This window comes from Colletotrichum destructivum, chromosome 6 (genome assembly GCF_034447905.1).
Source record: "Colletotrichum destructivum chromosome 6, complete sequence".
Classification (NCBI taxonomy): Eukaryota; Fungi; Ascomycota; class Sordariomycetes; order Glomerellales; family Glomerellaceae; genus Colletotrichum; species Colletotrichum destructivum.
Window position 1 is genome coordinate 162,914 of NC_085901.1, and position 25,107 is coordinate 188,020.

Below are 25,107 nucleotides of genomic sequence, written 5' to 3' on the forward strand. Positions count from 1 at the left end.
TGTGGACGCCCATCTTCTTAGTCCAAAGAAACAACACATTGTTGGATTTGGAAAACGGAATCGATGCATGAAAGCCATGATGGGATTGGCATGCGATGTTCACCTCAGACATGCTTCTCTGCAGTCGCATGACAGAGGATCCGCAGGCGCCCATGCCAATGGGCCAAAGGAGCAAAGAGAAAAAGCAACACAAGTTTGAACCACTCCAAAAGACTTTGATATATGGAAGAATCGATGCCAGAAACATTCCAGACAAGAGAAAAGAGAAAGGAGAGACGGGAGTCGAGACCTACATCCAGCACCGTCCGACGACGACGACTAGAAGCATCCAACATCACACCAGCAGGCTCAAGACGACTTCCCCTGGTCCAGTGAGCCATTGTACAGGCTCGATGAGGCCAATGGCATGATACTTATGATGAGACCCATCATAGATGACAGCAGCAGGAGGACCAGTTCAGTGCGGGCCCAGGTGCCCTGTCAGGGTCGCTGGCACTCAATAGATGGTAAGTGGAATCCCGGCCGCTGATTGGCCAGGAGGAAGAGAGAGCACTTGGGGACGGACACTCACACATAAAACCCCGAGTATCCCACCTCCCTCCTTCCCACTTCCTTCTCCCCCTCCTCCTCATCCTTTCTGGTTTCTTCAATCTCATCAGAGAATATCATCCCCGAACTCAAAGCCCCCCCCTTTACTCATCAGTTTCCATCACGTCTGTGCCGCTGGAGTCCATCAGACCCCATCGACCTCGCACCACCACTGCGTCGCCTCCTCGAGCAGAGACTACTGAGCATCATCTGTTCTCCTAAATTGGCCACTTCACCAGATACTCACCTACCTACCCGAAAACTTCATCAGCCGTTGTCGAATCCATCACCTATCTCCTCAGGATCAGTCAACAGCCCACCTCACAGCGCAACCACGGCGTCAATGCCTCTCGTCTTCGCGGCTCACGGTGAATGGACCTCACTATCGCGATCCAGATCACCAATAGCTTCCTCTGGACGCCAATCCCACTCACGAATGTCGCCATCGCGAGAGACCACTTCCCCTCATGGCTTCAAACCTGGACAGACCCTTCCCAGAACACGTGATCGGCTATCGCCGACTCCTCCGGGCCAGGCATCGATGCGGTCTTGTTATCCTGACGACTACTCAAGCAGCGTGGTGCCCGAACACATTATGGGTGAGCAGCACTCCAGCATGACCGTGTCGCCAAAGACAAGGAAGCAGCCTCTGTCGGCCCCCAGAAGCCCGAGATATGGATCGCGGGGAAGCACAAGCGTCGAGGATCACAGCAGTCTCGCTGCAGTTGGATCGTGGAGTAGCCAGAGCGTCCATAATGGAGACTACCACACACGCCGCGTCATCCAGAGCGACCTTGCCAGGTATGAGGATGAATCATCGTACAAGTACGCGCCTTATGATGACTTCATCCTCTTCCCCGATGAGAGCTCGGCAGACACCCAGGAGAGGGCTTCGGTCTACACTCGACAGTCGCCAGCGCCGCTAGGCCCCCGCATCTCCAGGCTTCGTACGCCCGACATCGCACCACTGTCGACCGATGTCCAATTCTTCCCCTGCCTTGGCGACGAGGCCGAAGAGGACAGGATCAACGAGGCGTGGTACCTCGCCGGCCGTGAGAGGGTCGCTTCTCAAAGTCAGTGCTCTCTCTTGGACTTCGCGATGTTCTTCCTTGGTGTTTCTGCGTCACAGATCGGGATTGCTAACGTCAGCACAGTGAACGATGCTCTGGCCTATATATCGGCCATAGAGAGACACAGCCGCGTGCTGAGAGACTGACGTGAGGTTCTAAAAGGGGTACCTTGGTTGCTTGGAGATGGGAACATGAGGTCTAGCGTTAGATGACGGATAAAATCGCAGCCTCACGATGTGGGTGGTTGCCAATGGATGAAACTATTCTTGAGCGATCGCTTGGTTCGTTGCTTTGGGTGTTTGGCGTTTCGGAAGAAGCCATCAAACAGGTTCAAATGGCCCAAACGGTAATACGTTGAAGCATTGAGAATGTCACGATCCTCTCACTCTATGTTCAGTACTTGCAGTCGAAGTCGAATAATGAAACTGTTGAGGCGATAGTAGTTGCGATCATGGAGTGATGATTCGGGCTCTCTCTCCGTGTTCGTGCAATGGGAAGTGCAGGAGGCCGCCAGTTGATTCCAATGGCACACTCGTCGAACATGCCGGCAGCGAGGGGAGGGCCACTGACAAGACAAGAAACGCAAACGCTGCTGAAGATCAAGTGTAGACCAAGTGTAGACCAAGTGTTATGCGGACAGGAAGCGTGGCCACTTCGGCGTGGGAAACTCATTCTGATCTCGAGGCGTCCACCTTCACCCGTACGCAGGAGCACGAGGAACAGACGAACGGATGAAAGACGGAGGATTGGGGGGAGACCAAGGCCAAGGGGGGACGTGGGATGGGACGGCGAGGGAGACAGATGCCTTACATAAGACAGCTGCTGGTCAGTGCGCCTCTCACTCACCGAAGGCATCAGCGCTCACCGAGCCTTCAGACAAGCCGCCTAACTACACACCTTGATTACACAACACCTCACGTACCTTACCTGACTAAGTACCTACCTACCTGAGCATTAGGTACCTAGGCCCAGTAAGGTTGATGATATCGAATATTGATCGGTCAAAGCCACATATAGCCTACCACCCCTGGAGTCTTCTGTGATTAAGAAATTAACTCTATTCTTCAGTTCAAAGTCTTCTTCCTCCAGACCGAAGCTTATTCTTCTCATCTAGAGGAAAGGGGGTATCATGTCCGTCTCGCAACTCCATCTCAACACCTGCTCCCACCTGTCCCCCGTTGATTACCGGCCGGTCCCTCGCGGCTGTTGTTTCTTTCCCGGGAAAAAGGTGACGCCGGCCAGATACCGGGGCCCGGGCGGGTTCCTCTCCTTAAAGTCCCCGTAGAGCCCGACGTTCGGCTCCACCTCGCGCCGCAGCGCCAGCGTCGTCGTCGCCGACAGTCCCCAGACCGAGTATCCCCTCTGCATGCTCTCCCTCACGCAGTCGCGCAGGATGCTCGTGAACCGCTCCGCCGTCGGCACGTTCGCGATGCCCATCTCCCGGAAGAAGTGCGGGAAGTTGTCGACGTCGTGGAGCCGACGGACCTCCGAGGACAGCCGGAGGGCGGCGCCAGGAGGGGGCGCCCCGTGGCGGTCAAAGAGTTCGTCCCGGAGCTGCCCCAGCGACGTGTCGGCCGAGGGCCTCGCAATGCGCCGGAAGAGCTCGGAGAACATGAGCAGCCTGTACGAGGTGCGGTTGGCCTCGAACGTCTTTTTCAGGCGGTACCCCGACACCTTGTCCGGCTCAAGGTAGCTGAGCTCCGGCATGTTGGCGCCTCTCCTGTCAAGCATCCAGACCACGTTCCGCGTGATGGCCTCTGTGATGATGGCCTTCCTCATCGCCTCCGTCATCTCCACGTCGCTGATGAGCAGGTAGACGAGGAGATGGCCGAGGTTCGGGCAGGACACCTTGGACGTCTTACCGCTCATGAACCTCCGGATCTTGTTATTTGCGTCCGCGACGAGCTGCGTGTTCGCCGTCGCGAGGCAGAGGAGCAGGTGGAAGAGGTGGAAGTACGACTCGATCGCCTTTTCGGACGCGTGGCGCAGCGTGCTTTTGTACGCGGCGTTGTCACGGTCGCTGCCGACGTACCATGACGTTCTGCAGGGCGGCGTGCGTGCCTCGACCCGGTTGAGCCGCACGACAATGTCGTTCATGAAGGCGGCCAGGACGCCCACCGCCGATATGCTGGGCAACCTGATTTCGCCGGCCAGGCGGCGCAGCACCGGCGCGACGTGTCCCTCGGCCGACCGCCAGTGGCGGCGCGAGAGAGGTAGCGGCAGCCAATGCTCGAAGCTGATGTTGTGGACGGAGAGACGGACCCCGAGATCATCGTACGCGGCCAGGGAGACGAGGTCGAACTCGGACTCGATGGACCGCCTAACCGAGTCCACCGAGACCCCCACGCCGAGCTTCGTGTTGCGGAAGTTGGTCTTGGTCACGAAGCACTGGAGCTCTCGCAGCCGGATGACGTCGTACCTGCGGATCAGCTCTGCGATCCTCGGCCAGGCCTGAGAAAAAGTGATGAGGTCGACAAAGTCGAGGCTCTCGAGCGTCTCGAGCAGGACCTCGTCCGGGAGCCTTGCAAAGACGAATGCCTGCTCCTTCTTTTGGTCGACAGGTGAAACCTGTGCTGATGACGATGCGGCCTTCAGCGCATGCCGGCGGGCTCGCCTAGAGTCAGCCTTGGTCTTGGTGCCATCGAAACCGCAACGGGGGCAGGAGAATGTTTGACCGCGCCGCAGGCTCCGCTGTCGATACATGTCGAGGTTCTCGTTGTAATCAGAGTGAGCCTGCTCGATGGAGTCGCTGTTGAAGAAGCTCAGCATCTGGATCGCGATGCCTTTGAGGGTGTAGGCCGGCGTGTACCCTTCGTCCGTGTTGAGGATGGACGCGCAGATGTAGTCGCCAAACACGTTGGGGTGATCCACGGACGAGTCCATCTTGATCTGCGGGGCGACGAGCGGATAGCGGTTGCTGAACTCGACGGTGGTATGCATGGGAATCCATCCCTCGGGTTGGAGGACAAGACAGACATGGCGCAGATTGTCGTCCCTCGTGTGGAGGGTGAGGCGGGGATATGGCTCCTGCTGGAACTCGGCGATGTCCTGGAGCAGACGGCGTTGGAGATGGTCGGCCATGATGGCGATTTACGATTATAGCGCGGGTGTCTTTTTCTTTGTTGTCTTCTTTTTCTTCTTATTATCTTCCTCCCCTTGCTATCTGTTAGGAGTTGAAGTTGAGTGATGTATAATGACAAGGAGACGAGGAAGCTAGTAAGACGATTCACGTCGTTATATATTCATATCTGATCTATTTGAGGCCGCCTCTATGTGGGCTTTAGCTTTTTGTTCCAGTCTTGGCCGATGCATGGTAGAGGGAAGTGAGTACTTTTTGGCCTCATTTCTGAAGAGGCCTCAGTCGGACGGGAGCCGAGTGGGATGGAGGATGGACGTTCGACGCTTGAAAGCTGAGGCTGACTGGGAACGAGTGAGAGCGACTTCTGATTGGAGCACTGCACTGCGCTTATGGTTGTCTCTGCACGACACCCGTGAATCTCAAGCCCGCGCCTAATTTTCCACTCGTATCTGCACTCGAAGTGTGCATGTCCTGTCACTAGCCCAGCGGGACCAGTTGCTGATACACGTTCTCGTGTTGGACAGCACACAGCAAAGCGCCATTCCCAACTGGGCGAGGAGAAAAGGCACAGAAGACCCTGCGGTCATAATCCTTCCCGCTAGAGTTGGTCTACCGGTATTTGGCGTCGAACGATGCAAGAAAGGACATGAACCTTATATCTAAGACGAGAATGGGCCAGGGCAGACAGAGCAGGGCAAAAACAGGCGCATGCTTCGCCAATTTGGCGTTCCTACATGCCCAAGAGGCTCCAGATCGCAATCGAGAGGAAGAATTTGGCATCTCTTTGCCGCGCTATCTCAGACTCGAAAATTTCCGAGCTCATCTATGGTATCTTGATGAAGAACAAAGTAACGCTCACTCTATCAATGAATAGAATGCTTCGTTTGATCGCAGCCACGGAGGCCGCCGCTAAACTCCCAGCCCAATGCGCGTGCAGTCGGTGAGATCGAATCGCCAACCAATGCCAAAAAGAAACCCAAAGGCAGATAGACACTCACCACTGCCCCAACGCCACTATTATGCAAAGACCATTTTCGTTTCCCACTTTTTCCAATCCCCCAGAGGGCCCATCATCAAGCCCCATTACTTCCGTGCAGCGGGTTGTCGCTTTAGCTGGATTCTCCTCAGGTTCAGAATTGTCGAGCCGGGATGGAATGACTTCGTCCTGGGGTCCCAGAAACCCCAGACGTCAATCAACACCATGGCTTTGGGCAGATCGCACTCGACGAACCCAGAAACCATGACGCACCCACGCGGTGGGTATTGTCTCGGCTGGCGCCAAGTTTGTTGCAACTTCCTCAAGAACTCCCTCACCGGCCCCTGCGTGATCTGCTTCATGCCCTCTACATGGGCCATGGCCGTATCCCTGACAAAGTTGGTCCTGCCGCCGCTCTGCAGCCCGTCCTCCTGTCGAGAGTCCGCCGTCTTGCTGACGCTGTGAGAGGCGTTCTCCGCCGGTGTACCATCCGGAGTCTGTCTGTTGGCAGACGGCAGAGGCCCTTCAGCTTTCTGTTGCATGTTGCCACCCTGAACTGGCGGAAACGAGTGTGCGGGAGTGCTAGACGCGAACCCAAGGGCTCGGGAGAACTCCGTCAAGTGTTGCTTGACCAATGTGGATGTAAATGCCCATGTCGAGAGGGCCATAGCCTCTGGCCAGAGAACCTTCTTCAGGCGCCAGACGGCAAAAGAGTCGACCTCCTGAGTGGACCAGTATAGTCCACCGTCCTGCAACAACAGCCTGCAAAGCCCTGTTAGCCCCTGTGCAACGGTGGAGGAATCCGGGCTACCTACCCAGAAGAGACGAAGACTGGCGGGGGGCGTGAAGGAAAATCGATATCGAGCCAGTATCTCCTGAGCTTGACTGAGTTTCCGCACCTGGCTGCGATACCCGGGTCTCTTTCGACTACGGCCCTGACAAGTTCGGACAGATGAGCTGAGGCGAACGAATTGTCAGTAAATTCATCGGAGAACAGCGAAAGGAGAGACAGGAGAGACGGGGGTATGGATGATGCTCACCTCGTATTTGCTTCTGGCCTTCCTTGTCCTTGCTAAGCTGCACAAAGCGTGCCCACTCCGGGTCGGTGGGTTTGTACGATGGCTGGGACACGGACTTGGTCGTGAAGGGGAAGGGGATGAACCACGGCTCCGTCTCTTCTTCCATCTCTTCATCCAGTGCCTTCTTTTCCGCCACTGAGAGGTTTTCGTACTCGCGGTCTACATGTCGGAAAAATGGGTTCAGGACGGTCGACCAGTAAATGTGCCAGCAGGCAAGCGAAATGCCGGCGCCGAGGAGAAAGGTCCTGTCCGCAAGGTTAGCGAGGGAAACCAAAGCCTCACAGAATGCCTTGTCCACACACCTGGCTCTAAACATGGGTTTGGATATTTTGACCCTTTGCACGATGATGGACTGCTGGTTGGCGACCCTCGGCGCAATCATCCGAGCAGCGAGGGTGGTCGCGCTTGCGGCCCCTCCACGAGGTCGAAAGAAACGCCACATTGTTGCCGAGAGCAGGCTCGCCGGGCGTCGGCGGCCGAAAGAAAAGCAAGCAAGAAGGTGTGTTCGGTTTGGGCCTGCAACTGTCCGATAGCGGGATAATAAACTCGGAATAGACGTGGCGATGATCGCTGACGATGGACGAGCGTTGTCGTCGTGATCGGGTGGCGGCGGCGGCGGCGGCGGCGAGGAAGACGGAGCGTCGAAAAAGCAAGGATGAAATGTCGATAGTTTAGGCTATAACAGATAGACAAGAAGAACTGCGAATATCGCAGCGCTGGGCCAGAGATGTTCTGCGTCTGCGCCTTTGATGCGACTTCAGCTGGCGGCTGTTTGGTCTCTCGGGTGGGGAGCCTCTTGGACCCTGGAACGTAGGTATGGCCCGTTGTTTGAATGCGCCTCTTCGCCTATTGTAATACTGTAATACCTTACGGACACCTGTAGGTGCTGGTGCTGGTGCCGGTGCTCCTCCACCATCCGAAGTTCTGGACGCGTATCGGCACACAGTGTCATTCGATCCGTTCCGATAGTGTCCTGGCAAGGCAGGTGCAGATAGACTTACTCTCTGCACAGGCCTCAAGGGTACAGACTACAGTGAGCCTCAGACAGTGTGGAGAGCTACTAACACACATGGAGTCCCAAGGTCGTGACAAGCACATCTCGGAATATTACATCAGCCGTTCTCCGGCTAAGAGACACACGGAAAGTTGAAGTGGGTCCTATTCAACCTGAGGTGGAACGGGCAGCACCAGTAGCAGCAGTCGCCGCAGCAAGTGTGAGCTCGACATCCTCGACGCCGCAGCTTGGAGAGAGAGCAGCAGCACAGCAGCATCAAACACCAGCCTCACGCCTCCCTCCCCCTCCACATTGTCATCTCCACGATTCTCATCTACGAATACTTCCCCACCCGAAAGGATACCATGAAGCTCTCCGTAGGGCTTGCGACTGCCCTGGCCGGCGTCGCGACTGCGCTCTCCTCCGATCAGCCCGCTGACGTATATCTGCTGCAATCCAAACAGCCCTCGAGCTCCGATATCCCATCATTACCACGACAGATTGCTCGCCTCATCCTGCTGCAGCGTCTATCTCCCGAAGGCCATCATGCATCTTGGGACCTGCCCACTTCCATCTCCAACGAGAAGGCCGTCACGTACCTGAACGAGTTCGGCAAGGCACCCCAGAGCCTGTTTGCTGATGCAGCATCTACAAACCCGTCCCAGCTCGTCGTCCTGCTTGAGGGCATCACTTCCGACGACTCTAAGTCTCTCCAGAAATCCTTTGCTGGCTCTGGACCTAGCTTCAGGGTTGGAGATGCTCCTTCGGCTGCTGCCAACGACCTGCTGCTGGCCAACGACTTCCCGTCCGTCGGCGTCGCCACCAAGAATTGTGCCTTTGATAAGGCCATCAACCCCTTTGCGGAGCAGTGCTGGAGCGGCAAGTCATCAGTTGTGAGATACGACGTGAAGAAGGTACGCACTTGGCACATCAACCATGTCACACGCTTCTTGGATGCTAACGTTTTTCTTTTCCTTTTTCTAGGACTCGTCCATCCTCGCGTCCCTTTCCGAGAACGCCTCTCTTTTGAAGCAGCTTGCCGCCAACGGCGAGATGGAGACTGTTGTGATCGCTATGCCTGAATCGTCTCGCAGGTCGCAGGTCCGCCACTGGTCCTCCAAGCCCGAGGAGCTTCGTCGCCGCCAAGTGGAGGAGGTCATGACCGAGACCGACGAGCACGACCAGCCCGCGCCTACCACTCCCGGCCAGACCACCGCGCCTACTACTCCCGCTCAGAGCACCGCCCCATTCCCCGGCCACATCGAGAGAGGCACTATCAAATCTTGCTACGGTACCGAGGACGCATGCATCAAGGCCACTGGCAACTGCTCGGACCACGGCGCTTGCAAGAACAAGTACGCCACGCCTAACGGCGAGGACCAGGGCACGTGTTTTGCCTGCCAGTGCCTTGGAACTATCAGCAAGAGTGGCAGCATCACTCACTGGGGCGGCAGGGCCTGCCAGAAGGTTGACGTCAGCGTTCCCTTCTGGCTCTTTGTCGGTTTCGGTGTCGCCATGGTCGGTATCCTCACCTTCGCCATTGGTCTTCTTTTCAGCGTCGGCGAGGAGAAGCTCCCCGGTGTCATTGGTGCTGGTGTGTCCAAGACGAAATAAGACGGTCATTGATGCGCCCCTGATAGGGAGCGGGGAGTGGCGGACATCGTCACGGTTCAAGGTGGGAGTGGTTGTGCTTATAATTGGCAAGTGGTCGTCTGTACCATAGGTGTATTTTCATGCGGCGTTGGCATTGGCAGGACATTTCTCTCTTTGATACGGAGAGGGTATTTCTTAGACAATCGAAAATCAAAAAAGGAATCGAAGCTATGATGACATGATTCCGAGTGAATCTCCTGGGTATCGATTGGTGATGTGATGTAAAGTCTACTTGTTCCCGCTTCTAACCCAGCTCTCCCACGTCCGGGCGCTCGTTTGGTGTTGTGCCCAGGCTTTCGAGGCCCCTCTCGGCCCGCAGCTCGCTCGCCCCTACGGCATTCGTGATCTGCCTGACCGGCGACTGCGTAGCCGACTCGGCTGACGCCCCGTTCCCGACAGCGGCGGTATACTTTTGCCCGGCCTCGTTGAGCAGCTGCTGCACCTCGTCCTTCCTCGTCATGATGCCGTCTCTCTCCTGCCTGAGCTCCTGCACGCGCTGCTTCTTCTCCTCGAGGTCCAGCTCCATGGCGCGCATCGTCGTCTGCAGCCTCGACAGGCACTCGGTGAGACTCGGTAGCGGCGTGATCTTGGGCGGGACCTGAAGCAGCTGTTCGGCGGGGTTGCGTTCGGGCTTCTGCAAACCGTCCATGCCGGACCTCGTCTGCGCCGCCTCGAATGCTGCGCGTCGCTCCGCCTCAGACGCGTCCGACTCGTCGCCTGAGCCACCCTCGGCCATCTGGATCTGCTCGGCCATCTCGCGCCTGCGACGGATCTTCTCCTCCCTCTCGGCCTTCCTGCCCAACGACAACCCGCCGTCCTCGACAAAGTCATCGAACCCCTCGCCTAGATCCTCGTCCTCAGGCACGAGGCGTGTATCGGCCTTCTTCTTGCGCAGCGACGCACCGCCATCGTCGTTGTCGTCGAACGAGATGAAGTCTTCGTCGCCCTGTTGCTGCTCCTGCGCAAGCCTCGCCCGGCGCTGTTTCCTCTCCTGGATCTCCGACTCGGTCAGGATATTCGTCTGATGCTGCCGAGGCGCAAAGTCGGCCTGGTTGACAATCACGGCACCCTCAAGCTCGGAGTCGTCCAGGTCCATGCCGTCCTCGTCCTGCATGCGAAGAGAGGTCAGGTTCTGGGGCGTGTTCGGCGTCGAGTTTTGTAGTTCGCTGAGGTATTCCTTGCTGTATTTCGGACGGTCCTCTTCCTCGTCGCGGAATGTGCGCATGGGCAGCCTATTTTTGAGGGCGCTGTTCTCGAAGGCCTGGTAGCCCAGCGTCGACTTTTTGGGCGTCGTGTACTCCGTCTTAGCTGCGTCGTCGCTGTCGGCGTCCCCGACAGCACCGCCAAACGAGAGCCTAGAGGCGGACTTGCGCTTCTTCTGCTTGAGAGAGCTTGAACGGCTGACCGCTGGTCGAATGACCACAGGGCCATCATCGTCGTCGTCGTCGTTTTCGTTTCGCGCCGGGGCGGCTTTTGGTTTCGTAGAATCGCCAATCGCAACGCCGCCGTTGGAGTCGTCGGGCTCGTTGTTGAAGTTGATGCTCTTGCGCAGGCCAGATTGACGGAACGGTTTCCTCGTGAACTTGACTGCTACTGGTGCAGCGTCTGGCAGCCCGTTAGCCTTGCGAACGACGGCAATCAGCGCATGGTCTCTGGAGCGGAGCAGTAGACTCACCATCTTTCACAGGCTCTTGGCTGGCGGGCGAGGCAGTGGTGGTGTTATCTTCGTCATCGTCGAGGACCTTGATGACTTTTGCCTTTCTTTTTGGTGTGAATGCACTCATCCTGGGCGGATAACAAGCATTGAAGTGATTTTGGGGACCGGTGATGTCAGGCAGATCCGAAATTAGACAGATGGGTAGGTATTCGTCCGCTGCACTCTGCAGATGCGGCCCCCGATAAGCAGCTTATCTGCACGTGACTCCACCCAAATCTGGATCTTCCCAATCGGCCAGGCTGCAGAGGCAGAACAGAGCTCCGTCGATCGCGTCGCAAAGCTCATTTCGCGCGACATCAATCATCAGATCGGTCAACCCACCAGCCCAACAGCCTCTCCACCACCACCACCTCATACATACATACTCCCATACAGACAAGATGGCGCCCGCACAGCCTGAGCTGAAGAAGGTACGGAAGCCCCAATTCCTGACGGACATACCAGAATCTCCAGACCTCTTTGATGTACTCCTAAAAAAACGGATGGACGGACTGCAATGGTCCATCCAATACCAATATCCGTCTTTCCCTCCTCTCGCCTTCTATTGAGTCCTGAGAGCTGACACTTTTTTCTTTCTACAGTACCTCGACAAGAGACTGTTCGTTCAACTGAACGGCAGCCGCAAGGTTATCGGCGTTCTCCGCGGTTACGATGTATGTGTCGATGTGAAGCTGCGGACGGAACACGAGCTCTGCTAACTTGCTTACAGGTTTTTCTGAACATTGTTTTGGACGAGGCGGTCGAGGAGAAGGAGGGCGGCGAGAAGGTCCGGTTAGGCATGGTCGTATGTACCCCCCAAAGTTCTCTGCCATGTGCCGTTTAGAGGCTAACAACGTGGGACAGGTCATCCGCGGCAACTCGGTCGTCATGCTCGAGGCTCTCGAAAGGATCGGCGGCGACGACCGCAACCACCAGCGGTAAACGGAGAAGCCTTGCCAGGTGGTCGTAGTTCTACGAGAATGCGTTCAAGGGGTTTTTACACGGCGTTATAACGGCAAAAGAACGATGCTTCTCTTTTTGGTTCAAGACACAGGACGAGGATGAAATATGCTAGATACCAGCAAGGAAGAAAAGATGTCACATCCAGACTGGGCCACAACGTCACCCCACGACTTGCCAGCCAGCTAGGGCAGAGGCTGGAGGGTCCTTATTTTGCGACATCAACCCACACCCTCTCGTCGTACGAGTCCATCATGCGGCCGCCGTACTTGCGCACCCATCCCTTAATGCCGCCTTTAAGGATGACGGATTGGATTTCTGTTTCGCCGACATCGTCGAAGTAGTCCTGTAACCAATTCGCCGACCGAGGACCACGGCCATTACTGCTTCCTGAACGGCTTCAGCACGGGGGTGTCGCCGAAAAGGGGGGGGGGGGGGGGGGGGGGGAAGCAAAGACAACCAAGCGCGCAGATAGACGACGGCTTAAAACACTCACCGCAGTAAAATATAACATGCTTGATTCCGGCCTGTTTGCACAGCTGATGAATGATGGGCCTCGTCTGATAGAGGGACTGGGCGGGCAAGTTGATGGAGGTTGCGATGGTGCCCCCCTCAAAATCGTTGCGACGCACGTCAACGAGCAGAAAATCACGGCGAGCGGTATCGTTTCCGGCTGCAGTTTGAGCCTCAAGCAACAACATGACTTCTTCAGCCTCGATTTCCGGTGTCTTGGCTTTGGGGGCGGGAAATGCCGCCCACCACGGCGGGGGTTCGGTAGATGCTGCGGCCTCGGCCATTGCGTGCTTTCGGCGAAAGCCCCGGCCGGCTGTGATGTAACTCGGCCCGGCTCACTCGTTGAGATGCAGTCAGAAGCCGAGCAGCACACCCTGAGAATGTAAAAATGCTTAGCTGCGATCTGGCGGGCGTACAAGTGCGGGCGCAAGACTACCCCAGACGTGCGATCTAAACGAGGGCACACACCGCACAGTTGTGATATTGGATGACGAGTAATGAGAGTAAAGGAGGGGTTCAGTTGTAAAGCCGCAGAGCCGCAGAACCGGCTCATCTTCCAAGAGTCTCGGCACTCTACGGCTGTGGAGATTCCCGCTCGGAGCCATTTGTCATTCCAGGGCGCCAATTGGCTGCCAATGATGCCATCTTCTTCAAGGACGCTTTGTGCGGCTCGAACCCTTGCGCCGTTGCACTCTAATTTTGTTTTAAAAAGAGGGTTGGAGACGAAGAGGGTTGACTCCCGGGACTCTTATAACTACTACTTACTATATGAACTACTCGTGCCACTATCACAACTCCCAACCAAGTCGAAGTTGTTCCCTTTCTTTCTTCTTCCCCCCCTCCCCCCACCAATTGTTTCCGCTCACCACAGCACCGCCAACCAAATCGCATTCCGCCCACATGCCGAGAGAGTAGACTTAGTCAACATCTCTCTTATCTCTATCTCCCCCCCCCCCCCCCCCCCCCCCCCCGAGATTTCGGATTGGTTATCTCGAACCCATCTGTAGGTAGTGGAGTTCGGCACTCTTGCCCGCCTGCCCGTCTAGAATAGCCTCTTGGAGTTTGCGGTATTTGTCCTTATCTAGCAGCTCGCTTCAAGCTTCCTGTCGAGCTTTTCCCCCCTCTTTTCTTCGATCCGAAGCTACGTTCCATCGCTGGACAAAGCACGACCAGCTGATAAAAAAACAAATAAAATAAAAAAGAATAAAGGCTAGAAATGTTCCCGCCCAAACCCACAATTCCTGTCGAGACGCGAGTCTATGACGACCCGGAGAGCCGGCCGTGACCGGAGCGGCGGGCTGGACCTGCCCGCGGATAACGGAACTATTATCAAGTGCTGCAGAGTTATGTGTTTTGTCCTGCATAATTTTCAGCTCTTGACCCTCTGCACTGCCTCGACGAGCGGTTTTGATATCTTATCCCTCAACTTGCTTCCTTCCGCTTAGAAGCAAGATGCCAAGTACTGCAGACCCCTCTGCTCTCGAATACGTGCTCATAGCTGCGGTAGATAGCTTGGCACACATACATTTATTGACAAGTCATGCAGATTTTATAGCCGTTTTCGTGCATTCTGCGCTGCGTCACACAAGCTCACAACCAACTCACCGCTTGCCGGATACTGCTTGGTCACCATGATATCTTCATCTCAAGAAGACAGCCGGTCGACCGCGATTGCGTCCCGGTCTTGCCCCTCCCTCTTCCAGGAACCAAGCTTTTACTTGTCTCTCAAGGGCGCCATGTACAAGGAAGGGCGTAAACGGGAGAGATACGGCAGATGAACAACCCTACAGCTTTCCCCGGTCGTTCCAGGTCTCGGACACCCCCACAAACATCCCATCAAATCCTTTCACCCCGCTGCGGCATCCGGAGGCCAAGAGAATAGGATCGGTTGCAAAGTCGATAACCGCCCCGCCAAACGGGCTTGGATCGACCCATCGTCTTGTTGTCTTCCTATCTTGCCGCTTATTATACTGCGCCGCCTCCACTGATAAGAAATCGGGGACCAATGCCCCAATGACTCGGGCTTCGGGGCCGGCAACGGCTCTACATGGTCGACGTCAGTATGCATGGTAACCACATGGCCAGCCGTGGGGATTCTTTCTGGCTGATGACTTCCACCTGCTTCATCTGGCATAGCACCACCGGATAAGACGCGGTAAAGTCCCCAACCAAGAATAAGCCCAGCTGCACTTGACGCTGTATCTGCCGTCGTACAAGTGTGGGCAGTCTGACACCGCGAAGCCGGCTGTCATCCGGTGACCAATATTGTGATGTTCATGAATTGAACACCAGGAAGATGGGTTCTGCCTTCAACCGTCACCGACCGGGCCTTCTACGGTCGCCGGCTTAGGCCTTGATACCGGCGTCGACATCGAGTCGACAAAGTTCCGGTAGCGGCGTGCTTACCTTGGGTGACATCTCCATCGTCTTCTTATAAAGAGGTGCGGGCGCGTCAACAGTCACAGGGAGAAGATTCTCAGAGATTCACCCTCAACGCCAAAACCACCTGAGTATCATCCAACCGCCCCTCTCCCTTCACAATGGCTCGGTGGTTTCTCTCCTTCATCGCCGGAAGCGCCCTCGCGGCTGCTTCTGGTCTTCCTATGAAGCTCGAGACACGAAGCGCAGTCACTTCCCGTGTTTCCAACATCCACATCACCATCGAGGAGCCCGTCGAAGAGACCGTGACCTTCACCTACGGCTCGTGCCGGGGTGTCTCGCTGGACGATGCTCATCACACCATCGTCAAGTCCGAGGTCCGCGACTCTCAGCGTCTCGTCTGGGTTCTCCCTGAAGATGCCTCGTCTGATGGATGTATCTCAGCATGGGGTACGTCTGGCAAGCTGTTGGGCCGAAGTGAGCCTCAGACGCTGCATCACAACTGGAAGCGTCGTGTTCAGAAGAGATGTGAGTGCACCACCAAACAGTACTGCTTTCCTCCACTAATACCAAACAGCCATCCACATGGGCAACGACACCGGCATCGACACTCTTGGAGCCTGGTTCGAGGGTGTCAACCTCCTCAAGGACAAGGAGCCCGCCGCCGTCGATGTCGACGCCGCCAAGTCGAAGCAGGTCGCCATCGTCGGCGCCGGCATGGCGGGACTGATGAGCTACCTCGTCCTCTCCCAAGCTGGCATGACCAACATCAGCATCATTGAGGCTGGACAACGTCTCGGCGGCCGCGTTCACACCGAGTACCTCAGCGGCGGCCCCTTCGACTACTCATATCAGGAGATGGGTCCCATGCGCTTCCCGGAGCACTACGTCGACCCCAAAACCAACACGACCTACAACATCACCGACCACCAACTCGTCTTCCAGCTCGCCGCCGAGATGAACGATCTCAACAACCACGACAAGAACCTGAGCGTAGACTTCATCCCTTGGATCCAGAGTAACCGGAACGGTCTGTCATACAAGAACGGCATCAAACTCGCCAACGGCCTGCCGCCGACCCTCGCCCAGATCGCCGCCAACTCATCTCTTGCTGTTGCCAGCGTCCTTGACGACTCCACCAACGCCCTGTCCGAGGAGCTGGACCAGTACCTCCCCGGCAGCGACTTCTCGGTTCGCATGGCCCAAAACATGTTCAAGGCCCACCGCGAGTTCCTCGACTCGGGTCTCCAAGGCCTCGGAGGGGACGTTTGGTCCGAGTATGCCTTCATGGTGAACTACCTCAAGGGCTCCCTCAACTCGACCGACGCTCTCGGCAGCTACTCGGCCACTTCTTTCTGGGACACTCTCTACGAGGGCATGTACTTCCAGGCCGCGACCTACAAGACTATCGACGGCGGTCTCAGCCGTCTCCCTCAGGCCTTCCACCCCCTCGTCGACGACGTCACCACGATGAACCGCAAGATCGAGCGCGTGCAGTTCGACACGGAGAACTCCCGCGTCAACCTCGAATGGCGCGAGTCCTTCAAGAACCAGACCTTCGAGAGCGCCTCGTACGATTACGCCCTCCTGGCGGTTCCCTTCTCCATCATCCGCAAGTGGCGCCTCCCCTCGCTGCCCCTGACCATCTCCAACGCCATCAAAGAGCTGCCATACACCAGCGCCTGCAAGGTTGCCCTCGAGTTCTCGGAGCGGTTCTGGGAGCACTACGAAAACCCCATCGTCGGCGGCTGCAGCACCACCTCGGACATCCCCGGCATCGGCTCCACTTGCTACCCCTCGTACAACATCAACGGCACCGGCCCGGCCACGATGCTGGCGTCGTACATTTCGGGCGACTGGGGCCACCGGTGGGCCTCCGTCTCGGAGGAGGAGCACGTCCAGTACGTGCTCGACGCCATGGTCGAGATCCACGGCGAGAACACGAGGGATCTGTACACGGGCAAGTACAACCGTCGCTGCTGGGTCCTCGACCCGCTCGCGAGCGGCAGCTGGGTGAGCCCCGTCGCCGGCCAGCACCAGCTTTACATCCCCGAGTACTTCAAGACGTACAACAACGTGAGTATTGGTCCGTCCCCAAAGTGACAGGACTTGATCGCTAATGACTGTAACTAGATGATCTTCATTGGAGAGCACACCTCCTACACACACGCCTGGATCTCTTCGGCTCTTGACTCGGGCATCCGCGGCGCCGTTCAGCTGCTCCTCGAGCTTGGGCTCGTGGACGAGGCCAAGGCTGCCGTGAACAAGTGGATGGCCAGGTGGATCGACATTGTAAGTTACACCCTGAGACCTTCCAACCACGTGGCCGTGCGCCGTAGCTAATCCCAAGCCTCTAGTGATCTGGCGTGATGGGCGATACCCAAGGAGAAAATACTAGACGGAACGAGAGCAAGGGGAACATCGGTACATTGCCGTAGGACAGCAGTAAATAATGCCTTGTATGTAGTATGATGAATCACGAGTAACAAACAAGCAACCATTACATCCAAGGGCTGTCTCCCAAGACCAACATTCGGAACCACCTTCGACTAGACCTGCCCTCGCCGGTCGATGCGGTAACCAAATCCGACATCACACTAGCTATACAACATGAATGCCCATGAACCAAAAGACGATGGGTTTTAAGCCCTTCTCAGTTATGCAGATCAAGATCTGTGTAAACGCTTCCTTTAGAACCAACAACAAATTCCATCCCTGCAGCCGATACTAGAGCAATTCCGACAGAATAATGACGGGACAAAAGCATCAGCCCTGCGGATACGATCATCGTCCGATACATCGTACTGCTTCCCCATTGTTTGACGAAGCCGGACAGGGGTCGGCAGGTCCCGGAAGACAGTGGTTCGGCATCTGCAGACAACGCCGCACTCCCGTAATCCCTCCTCGTCTGTCCATCTTCGCAAATTTTCACCATCAGCGAATCATTATTTTGGTAATCTCGCGTCGAGCACCGGAATCCTTGTCTGCAGCCTAGAGCTTTAAAGGATGTACAGGCCTCACACACGTGGGATTGATGTCAGAGGGGGCCGTAGCCGCGGCTGCGGGAGCTGTTTTCGCATCGATGTACACGAAACCTACCCGTTTTTTCCGCACCGGACTCGCCAATCATGCGAGCAGCTCGTTCTCGTCTCGTCTCAGCCTGCTCTCGCTTGTCTCAAAGAGCCGGGGGACGCCAGACTGCGAGAAGGGCACGCCGTCCCGTACGACCTTGGCCAGACCCCTGGCCGTCAGGAGGATGAACGACATGCCATGCCCGTTGAATCCCGCACAGACGAACTGCCCCGGTTTGGACGGCACGGGACCAACATGGGGGTAGAGATCGTTGGTGTACTGGATTCCGTCACGTTAGTTATCCACAAGAGATAGACTCGGAGTCACGTCCCCCAAACGCAAGAGGTACGGCAGGAACAGCGACTCACCCCCATTATCCCCGTCCAGATACTGTCGACCTCGGCCCCGCTGTCCTCCCACCCGCGGAAGTTTCTCTGCATGTGGTCGTCAAAGTAGTGAGCGGCGGGCTCGATCATCTTGGAGTCGTCCCAGACGTTGTACCACTCCTCCACGCGCGGGATGACCTCGGTTCTAGCACCGCCCACAACAATGCTGCCGTCCGGTCGCGTGACTTGGTAGTCGTACAAGTTGGCGCCATGGCGCAGTGAGTAGGTCGTCGGGAGATACGGAGGAGGAGCACCGCCGTCGGGGACCGCCACGTGGCTGCAGACGCCGCGAACGGGGATGATGCGGTTCTTGTACTCGGAGAGCAACGTCGAGGTGTACCCGTTGGACGCGTAGAGCACCGTCTTTGCTTTAATGACACCTCTGGGCGTGGTGACGATCCAGAAGCCGTCTTCTCGCGAGTCTGAGACCTCGGTGACGGGCGTGTGCGTGTGCAGCTGGGCCCCCTTGTCGACAGCCTGCGACAGAAGATAGAGAACCAACTTGTAGGGCCTGCAGAGGTTAGCGTGTGTGCACACGGCCTGAGTTTTCTCGACACATGGTCGCCAACAGCTTGAACGAGACTATACCAGATCGAGCCAGCTTCGAAAGCAAAGGCTGCCGTTGCTCCCTTGACACCCGAGAAGGTCTCCGCCGCCTTTCCTTCGACGCAGTGAACGAGCTTCGCTGTGGGCGACCCCAGCCTCAAGAGCTCGTCGAGACCGTCCTTCAACGGCTTGGCAAGGCTTTCATCTCTGATCACCGCCATGGATGTGGTGACCCTGAAATCGCAGTCGATTTTCTTCTCCCGTACCAGATCCCTCACGCCATGCAGGTTGGCAAGCTCAAACAGAGCCATCTCATCGGCGGCCTCCTGGCCGAATCTCTTAATGCGAGCGGGAAGGCCGGCGTAGAGATCAGGCCGAACATGGCCGCCTTTCGGGTGTCAGCAGCAGCCCGACCTAGTCCAAGATAGACAGGGTGGGTTCTTACCGTTGCGAGCCGTCGCGCCGGAGCATGCTTCTCTGGCCTCAAGAACCGTGATCGCCGGGCGCGAGGACTCTTCAACGCCGTCGAGCAGATAGTAGGCCAGAGCAGCGCCCGTGTAACCAGCGCCGATGATGACAATGTCCTGTTCCGCGGGTAAGGTTTCGGAGCTCTGGTGGCTGTCGAGAGGGTGTAGGTCCCGGCGCCAATAAGGCCTCGTGGCATTGGGTACTGGGACGGGATTTTCAGACATTATGGTGGTTCTTGCACTGCTCAAATGGACCGTGTGCTGTGCAAAGCGACACGCAGTTTTGTGATCTTTATATGCGGCAGGGCGAATCTGATTCAATCAGTAATTGCTACCTATGCAACTTGGTGTTGCCCGCGGATACGGTCTCGGAACGGTGATATGAAGCAGAGATAAGCCCGCCAGAGTCTCTGGACATGTTCCGAAACAGGAAGTTGCACCCCGGAAGACGCGGGGTCATCGTTATCAGCTCCGGCTCGGAGCCGATCTCGGGCCAGACTCAGACCCGGGCCGGGGCCCGGCGGGTGGCGTTGCGGAAAAGACATCCAGAACACGTCCGTCCAGATATTTTTGTCTCTTCTCTTTCCGGTGCAAGAAAGGCGACCCTTCTACTTGCCCAAGCCTACTTCAGCTCCAATGTTCACCTTCACCAACAACAAACAGCTTGTTGAGCCTGCGCTTCTAGGTGGGCGGGACCCTTGCTACACATGACTCGCGCCATCGAACGTTTTCCCCCTGAACCCTAGTCCCGGCATCCATTGCGCTACTGCAAAACGCTACAACAACTTGGGTGTGATTCAAAGACGACATGCCATGTCCCAAACCCTGCGCCTGTTGAAAACCGTCAATTCTGGATCCTGGAGAAGATGGCGTTCGGCTCTGGTAAGGGGACCACGCTTGAAGCCGGTAAACGACCGAGCTACTAGATTCGATGGTCCCGCGAGCATGGGCATGTGGAAACCACCAGGCTGGCCACGTGCGAATCCCGGAATCTCTGAAACTCTGTTTTATCGCCGCTATTCTGGATCATCGTATTCTTGCGCGGTCTTGAACTAGTGGTAATGACGAAGGCAATTCCCGAGAATCCGATAGTCTAGCGTCACTGTTTGAGTAGGCTGAGACTCTGTGTTGTCCAGACTTTCGAGAATAAACTCGTGTTTCTTTCACTATTGCCAAAGCTAATACATGGCATCGCGGGTCTGGCGTTTCGTCGATGAAAGTATGGGGCGCATTTCAATACCATCTGTTCAAAAATGGGCCAAATGAAAAGGCAAAGGTTCAGCTTCTACGATTCCGAATCCACTTACACGTTAGGACACTCGGACAAAAAGGATGCCACATGTGCAGAGCTATTGCAAAGTCACACCTTGGAGGGTTTATTCCCGGCCCTTATTCAAGCCTTGATATGTTCACAAGAATGACACAACAGTTCTGGATGGCGATTGTTCTTCGCCGATTGTCAGGCAGAATTAGGCTACATCTTGAGTCAGCCGGATCGCCAGCAACTGTGAATGCCAACGATGCAACTACAGCAAACAACTTTCAACTTACATATAAGATATAATAACGACGAAAGTTTAGTTCAAAAAAAATCTACAGCCGGATGTATTTCTTATATGCCATAGGCTAGATGGTAGCCACTCTGTTTAGTTACTGTCTAGGAGCCGTGCCAAAGGCTGACCCTGCGTTGGGTCGTTGCTTAACGGTCCATCGCAGAAGTTTCCACCGTTGTACAAATGGGTCTCTCTTGAGCTGTCTGTCGAGAGAATAAGCGCATCGAGTTGGGGGGGAATAGTTACCGCCATCTTTCAATCCGATGGAGCATGACTCTCCGTCAGCAGTATATCAAGATGCGCAGACTACCCTACTTTAAGGCTCTGAGCCCGGTGGGGAAGATATCCTCCTTCCTTGAATCTTCAATTCGGCAGGAATATGTGACTAAGAAGGAGCCCGAAGCTTGCTTTCTATTATCGATCGGAGGCTCTCCATGAGAGTTTCGATGACCCGTCCTTGTACAAGATGTTAGGGCAAAGTCGTCACAAGAACTTAGACCGAAGCTTCTCTTGAGTATCGCCACGTGCTTGAGGAAACAAGGGTATTCGGGGTTTCTAGCAGCGATCGAACGACGGGTTCAATACTCTGTACAGGTAACGAAAGTAACAAGGACCGAGTTAAGAATCCCTAACCGGGTTCATGTCCATTTGGAGATGCTTCCGACTCGGCAGCCCCGCCACTTGCCCCACGAAAGGGCGGTCCCACTCGTATTGCGTGCGAGATCCAGAACGCCATGTTATCAACAATCCCAAGAGACAGTGATTGATGCCTGGAAGGGCGGAGTTCGGGCAGAGCACGGGTTTGCAACGAGCTAGTGGATGAGGTCTCGCACTGACAGCCACTCTCCCAAGGCATCAAGGACCATTGCCTCCGAACAGAGACGGAAGGATACTCGACGCCGTCGGCTTTGGATATGTCAAAGCTAGCTACCCGTCCGGCATTAGCTGGGTACTTAGGTTCAGCAGAGCCTTTGCAATCGGGTGGCGTGCAGCACTGTTGGTGGCTTGGCCGGGGAAGAAGCCGCTATGGCTGGCGCCTCGTTGCTTTTTTCCCACGCGCATCAACTCGTGGACGCCATGTAGTCTAAGGAATATGCATCTGTCAGACGGGGGGGGGGGGGGGGGGGGGGGGGTTGAGGGCACGGGAAAACCCCCTCAAGCAGACACCAATGCAAACGTGTGGGAACGGCAACGAAATTTCCATGCCTGTCCAGGTCCGTATGGAGTCTCGGACGATGTTTGCTTGTCTACAAAAGGCCAAGCAGCCCGGCTTATGTGACGCATCATCACGAAGGCCGGAGACTTGAGCTTGAGCCCCCTCTCAGAGTCTGGCAGAACCCAGAGGTGAACCTCCCCAGGAGAGGTTTAATGCAGCTCACATCGCAAGGGCCCAAAGGTGACGAAAACCTCCCATGACCTGCATGGCGTCAAGTCTCATTTTCGGGCACGAGCAAAAAAAAGAAAAGAAAAGAAATAAAACGGCCGCGACGATAATGGAGAGCGAGTTGGGAATCTAGCCAGCTGTGTGTGGGCTGTGGTGGCGTCAAAGAATATGCACCTAGCAAACTTCTTCTACCTTCTCTTTTACCAGGCTGCAAACAAAAGATTAAATTATTTCAGAAATGACTTGTCACTTTCCGCCCCTTCTAGCGCTCTTCGGCCCATTGAGCTGATTGAGCGACGACACTAGGCTTGGGTAAGAAAGAGTCAAAGACCTTTTCCCTCCTGGTTGCCGGACATGCGATGCGCTACCTACGCCTAAGAAGGTCAGTCAACCACCGGCCACCCATCCATCGTCTTCTCGGCCTTCCATATCCAAGCAGCGTGTTTGCGGTAAAAGTTTATGTTAATTGTTTGCTTGCTTTAGTCGCTTGACACCTGTCACAAATGAGGAGGGGAATGAGAGGGGGAGTCTTGAAAGATTGAAGAGAATCCTTGGGCCCTCGGCTCTCCTTTCCAATACTCTGGTGGTCCATCGAGATCTTTACGGGGTCTTTGTCACCACCTACCTACTCATAGTAACGAGACGGGTGGGTTGGGTGGGCTCTCTAGCCAGTGGAGGTTGATCACACAGTGAAAAATGCAACAATGGCGCGGGTCAGGGGATTCTGGATCCGCCAACGGCTTCCATATGGAGCCTGGGGAGCCACTGCCATGGGGCGTTTGCGGGGTTGCTCCGGGTGGTGGTGGTTGGGCTTTTCACTCGGGTTCATTGCGATGCTGGCCCGGGGAATCCCGACCATCATAGCCGTTAACGGGTGATGGCACCTCCTGGACGACGCCACGGCACTGAGGAAAAAGCAATAATGAACGAGATGAGGCTAGAGGATCGTGGCGTTTTGTTCCATCACGCCATGAGTAATCTCGAAGACAGACATCTGAGACCAACTGACGACGGCCCACGGAGAGCAGCTGTATCGGAATCTCCGCCCAACTGGCAACGGCGCCCTTGATGACTGAGCGATCAGCGTCACACAATAGCAAGCGAAACATTCCGAACTGTTCAAGGGCTCTTTGTCCGAGTCGGCCAGTGGGAAGAACAAGACAACTCCACCCCGGCGATTTGGCTCAAGTTGAAACCGAAGGAAGGAAATGATATGTGAGATCCAACTCCACCGGTCGACACTGTGACGGTTGGCGAACCAGATTGTTCTTCCCGAGGTCGCTGTGAGGTCGGCATCCGTTCAGCCAAGTGTATAGAGCATAGATGTGCTGACACACTACTCCGTACTGAACGTATCATTCAAAACTCCCCAACCCAAAATTAAGTTTTCCACAGCCGAGCGGGCAAAATATTGAACGACAGGAACCAAAAGACTGGTAGGGGGGGACACGCTGGATCGGTAGACAAGAACCCGTGCTTGGAAGTCAGCTGGAGAAGCGGCGCAGTGACATGAACCCTTGCCCGTCTTCTTTCCCCTATTCCCGTTGTCTCTTTTTTACACGCTCTCAGTCTCTTCCACTGCACTGTCCCTGAGTTCTCAAGCGAAGCCATGCTTACCGTGGTGTGCTGTAAAGCTCTGCATGCGTATTCCGTACATTTCATGGGTTCAAATTGAGATGGATAATTGGGGCCTGAGCACAACCCCCCCCCCCCCCCCCCCCCCCCCAATCGGCCCCCAGTTAGGCATTCCAGAAGTCGCAAATCTCATCATACGAGTTTGCAAATGCAATTCGGCAATTCCCTGATGTGGCGTGTTCTCTTCCCCACTGGACATCGCGTGTCACTGACGTCTGCTTTCTTCTTCTTTCTTCGGTTAAGAAGACACGAGACACACAGTCACAGACACCCACCCAGCAGCCTCCATCAGAGTTGTTTCGGGGGTCTCTTATCACACGTGCACGAATCTTCAGTGAGGCTTTCTGTTTCTGCTTGAGTATCGTAGCTGTATCCGTAAGTCGGTCAGATTTGTTCGTAGACTACTGACTTGGCAATACATCCATAGGCCTCCCATAAAGTCGTCGGCTTAAGTATTCAATCTGTCCACAGTCAAAGTAATGAATGGGCGTGTCGATCTGCCAGCTGCAGCACATTTCTAGAAGGGGCCCCGGCCCGGGTCTGTTCATTGCTTCGGTTTGCTCGGCAGCTCACTCGCCGTGTTCCACCGGGGAGGCTTTGGGGACCACCCTCAGGGTCCAGCCAGTCGAGATCCCTGACGGTGACCGTTCCCACCCCTGGCCCCCGAATCTCATCCCAGCCAGACATCCTGGCTTTGTACAATAGCTGCGAACAGGGCTGAATTTTGAACCGTTCCTCGGTTCATCGCGGGCGCCCGACCGCTATTGCTGCCGTTCCCTGGGCGGACAACCCCCGTTGACAGTACCCAGCGCCTTCCTCCATCATGGGCCTTCTTGTCTTTCAACCCATGAATCCATTCTTGCATGGGTGGCCCATGAGAGTCGTGTACAAATGAGGGACCGGCTTTCTTTTTTAGACTACGGCGTACACATCATACGATGTTTACCTTCGGGATGGGCAAGGCCTTCTTCAAAACACGCGGAACTCAAGCGCACGCGGCAAAATTGCAGTTTCCGGGGGTGTGGGAGGTTGAGGAGGGGGGTGAAGCCCGACTGCAGTCTGTCCGCCAGAGTAGTT

The 25,107-nt window shown here is 55.8% G+C and overlaps 10 protein-coding genes across 10 annotated transcripts; 5 read left to right on the forward strand and 5 right to left on the reverse strand.

Annotated features, from left to right (window-relative positions):
- Positions 1–502: 502 nt before the first annotated feature.
- Positions 503–1,816, forward strand: CDEST_09221 (uncharacterized protein). The gene is made up of 3 exons (XM_062925380.1): positions 503–585; positions 660–1,661; positions 1,743–1,816. Exons 1-3 carry the CDS (start codon positions 504–506, stop codon positions 1,802–1,804), a joined length of 1,146 nt encoding a protein of 381 aa, XP_062781431.1. The 5' UTR covers position 503; the 3' UTR covers positions 1,805–1,816.
- A 1-nt stretch (position 1,817) lies between these two features.
- CDEST_09222 (Putative ubiquitin-conjugating enzyme E2, F-box domain, ubiquitin-conjugating enzyme/RWD) lies at positions 1,818–4,914 on the reverse strand. Its single transcript, XM_062925381.1, has one exon. It carries the CDS (start codon positions 4,737–4,739, stop codon positions 2,841–2,843), a length of 1,899 nt encoding a protein of 632 aa, XP_062781432.1. The 5' UTR covers positions 4,740–4,914; the 3' UTR covers positions 1,818–2,840.
- Positions 4,915–5,431: 517 nt separating this feature from the next.
- Positions 5,432–7,820, reverse strand: CDEST_09223 (uncharacterized protein). Its single transcript, XM_062925382.1, has 4 exons — positions 7,095–7,820; positions 6,754–7,037; positions 6,529–6,670; positions 5,432–6,475 (listed from the first exon to the last, which is right to left on the reverse strand). The coding sequence occupies exons 1-4, from the start codon at positions 7,232–7,234 to the stop codon at positions 5,821–5,823; spliced, it is 1,221 nt and encodes a 406-aa protein (XP_062781433.1). The 5' UTR covers positions 7,235–7,820; the 3' UTR covers positions 5,432–5,820.
- Positions 7,821–8,004: 184 nt separating this feature from the next.
- Positions 8,005–9,681, forward strand: CDEST_09224 (uncharacterized protein). Its single transcript, XM_062925383.1, has 2 exons — positions 8,005–8,700; positions 8,771–9,681. The coding sequence occupies exons 1-2, from the start codon at positions 8,152–8,154 to the stop codon at positions 9,398–9,400; spliced, it is 1,179 nt and encodes a 392-aa protein (XP_062781434.1). The 5' UTR covers positions 8,005–8,151; the 3' UTR covers positions 9,401–9,681.
- Position 9,682: 1 nt separating this feature from the next.
- On the reverse strand, positions 9,683–11,274 carry CDEST_09225 (uncharacterized protein). Its single transcript, XM_062925384.1, has 2 exons — positions 11,115–11,274; positions 9,683–11,044 (listed from the first exon to the last, which is right to left on the reverse strand). Exons 1-2 carry the CDS (start codon positions 11,221–11,223, stop codon positions 9,684–9,686), a joined length of 1,470 nt encoding a protein of 489 aa, XP_062781435.1. The 5' UTR covers positions 11,224–11,274; the 3' UTR covers position 9,683.
- An 18-nt stretch (positions 11,275–11,292) lies between these two features.
- Positions 11,293–12,127, forward strand: CDEST_09226 (Putative sm-like protein Lsm7/SmG). The gene is made up of 5 exons (XM_062925385.1): positions 11,293–11,297; positions 11,346–11,566; positions 11,738–11,809; positions 11,866–11,940; positions 12,000–12,127. The coding sequence occupies exons 1-5, from the start codon at positions 11,294–11,296 to the stop codon at positions 12,075–12,077; spliced, it is 450 nt and encodes a 149-aa protein (XP_062781436.1). The 5' UTR covers position 11,293; the 3' UTR covers positions 12,078–12,127.
- A 1-nt stretch (position 12,128) lies between these two features.
- CDEST_09227 (uncharacterized protein) lies at positions 12,129–12,473 on the forward strand. The gene has a single exon (XM_062925386.1). It carries the CDS (start codon positions 12,197–12,199, stop codon positions 12,437–12,439), a length of 243 nt encoding a protein of 80 aa, XP_062781437.1. The 5' UTR covers positions 12,129–12,196; the 3' UTR covers positions 12,440–12,473.
- A 1-nt stretch (position 12,474) lies between these two features.
- Positions 12,475–12,894, reverse strand: CDEST_09228 (Putative Rhodanese-like domain-containing protein). Its single transcript, XM_062925387.1, has 2 exons — positions 12,576–12,894; positions 12,475–12,485 (listed from the first exon to the last, which is right to left on the reverse strand). The coding sequence occupies exons 1-2, from the start codon at positions 12,890–12,892 to the stop codon at positions 12,476–12,478; spliced, it is 327 nt and encodes a 108-aa protein (XP_062781438.1). The 5' UTR covers positions 12,893–12,894; the 3' UTR covers position 12,475.
- Positions 12,895–15,148: 2,254 nt separating this feature from the next.
- Positions 15,149–17,347, forward strand: CDEST_09229 (Putative amine oxidase, FAD/NAD(P)-binding domain superfamily; the record flags this gene model as incomplete). Its single annotated transcript, XM_062925388.1, has 4 exons — positions 15,149–15,515; positions 15,565–17,063; positions 17,121–17,279; positions 17,345–17,347. The coding sequence occupies 4 exons, from the start codon at positions 15,149–15,151 to the stop codon at positions 17,345–17,347; spliced, it is 2,028 nt and encodes a 675-aa protein (XP_062781439.1).
- Positions 17,348–18,113: 766 nt separating this feature from the next.
- Positions 18,114–19,835, reverse strand: CDEST_09230 (Putative FAD dependent oxidoreductase, FAD/NAD(P)-binding domain superfamily; the record flags this gene model as incomplete). Its single annotated transcript, XM_062925389.1, has 4 exons — positions 19,437–19,835; positions 19,034–19,379; positions 18,428–18,956; positions 18,114–18,338 (listed from the first exon to the last, which is right to left on the reverse strand). The coding sequence occupies exons 1-4, from the start codon at positions 19,681–19,683 to the stop codon at positions 18,114–18,116; spliced, it is 1,347 nt and encodes a 448-aa protein (XP_062781440.1). The 5' UTR covers positions 19,684–19,835.
- Positions 19,836–25,107: the final 5,272 nt, after the last annotated feature.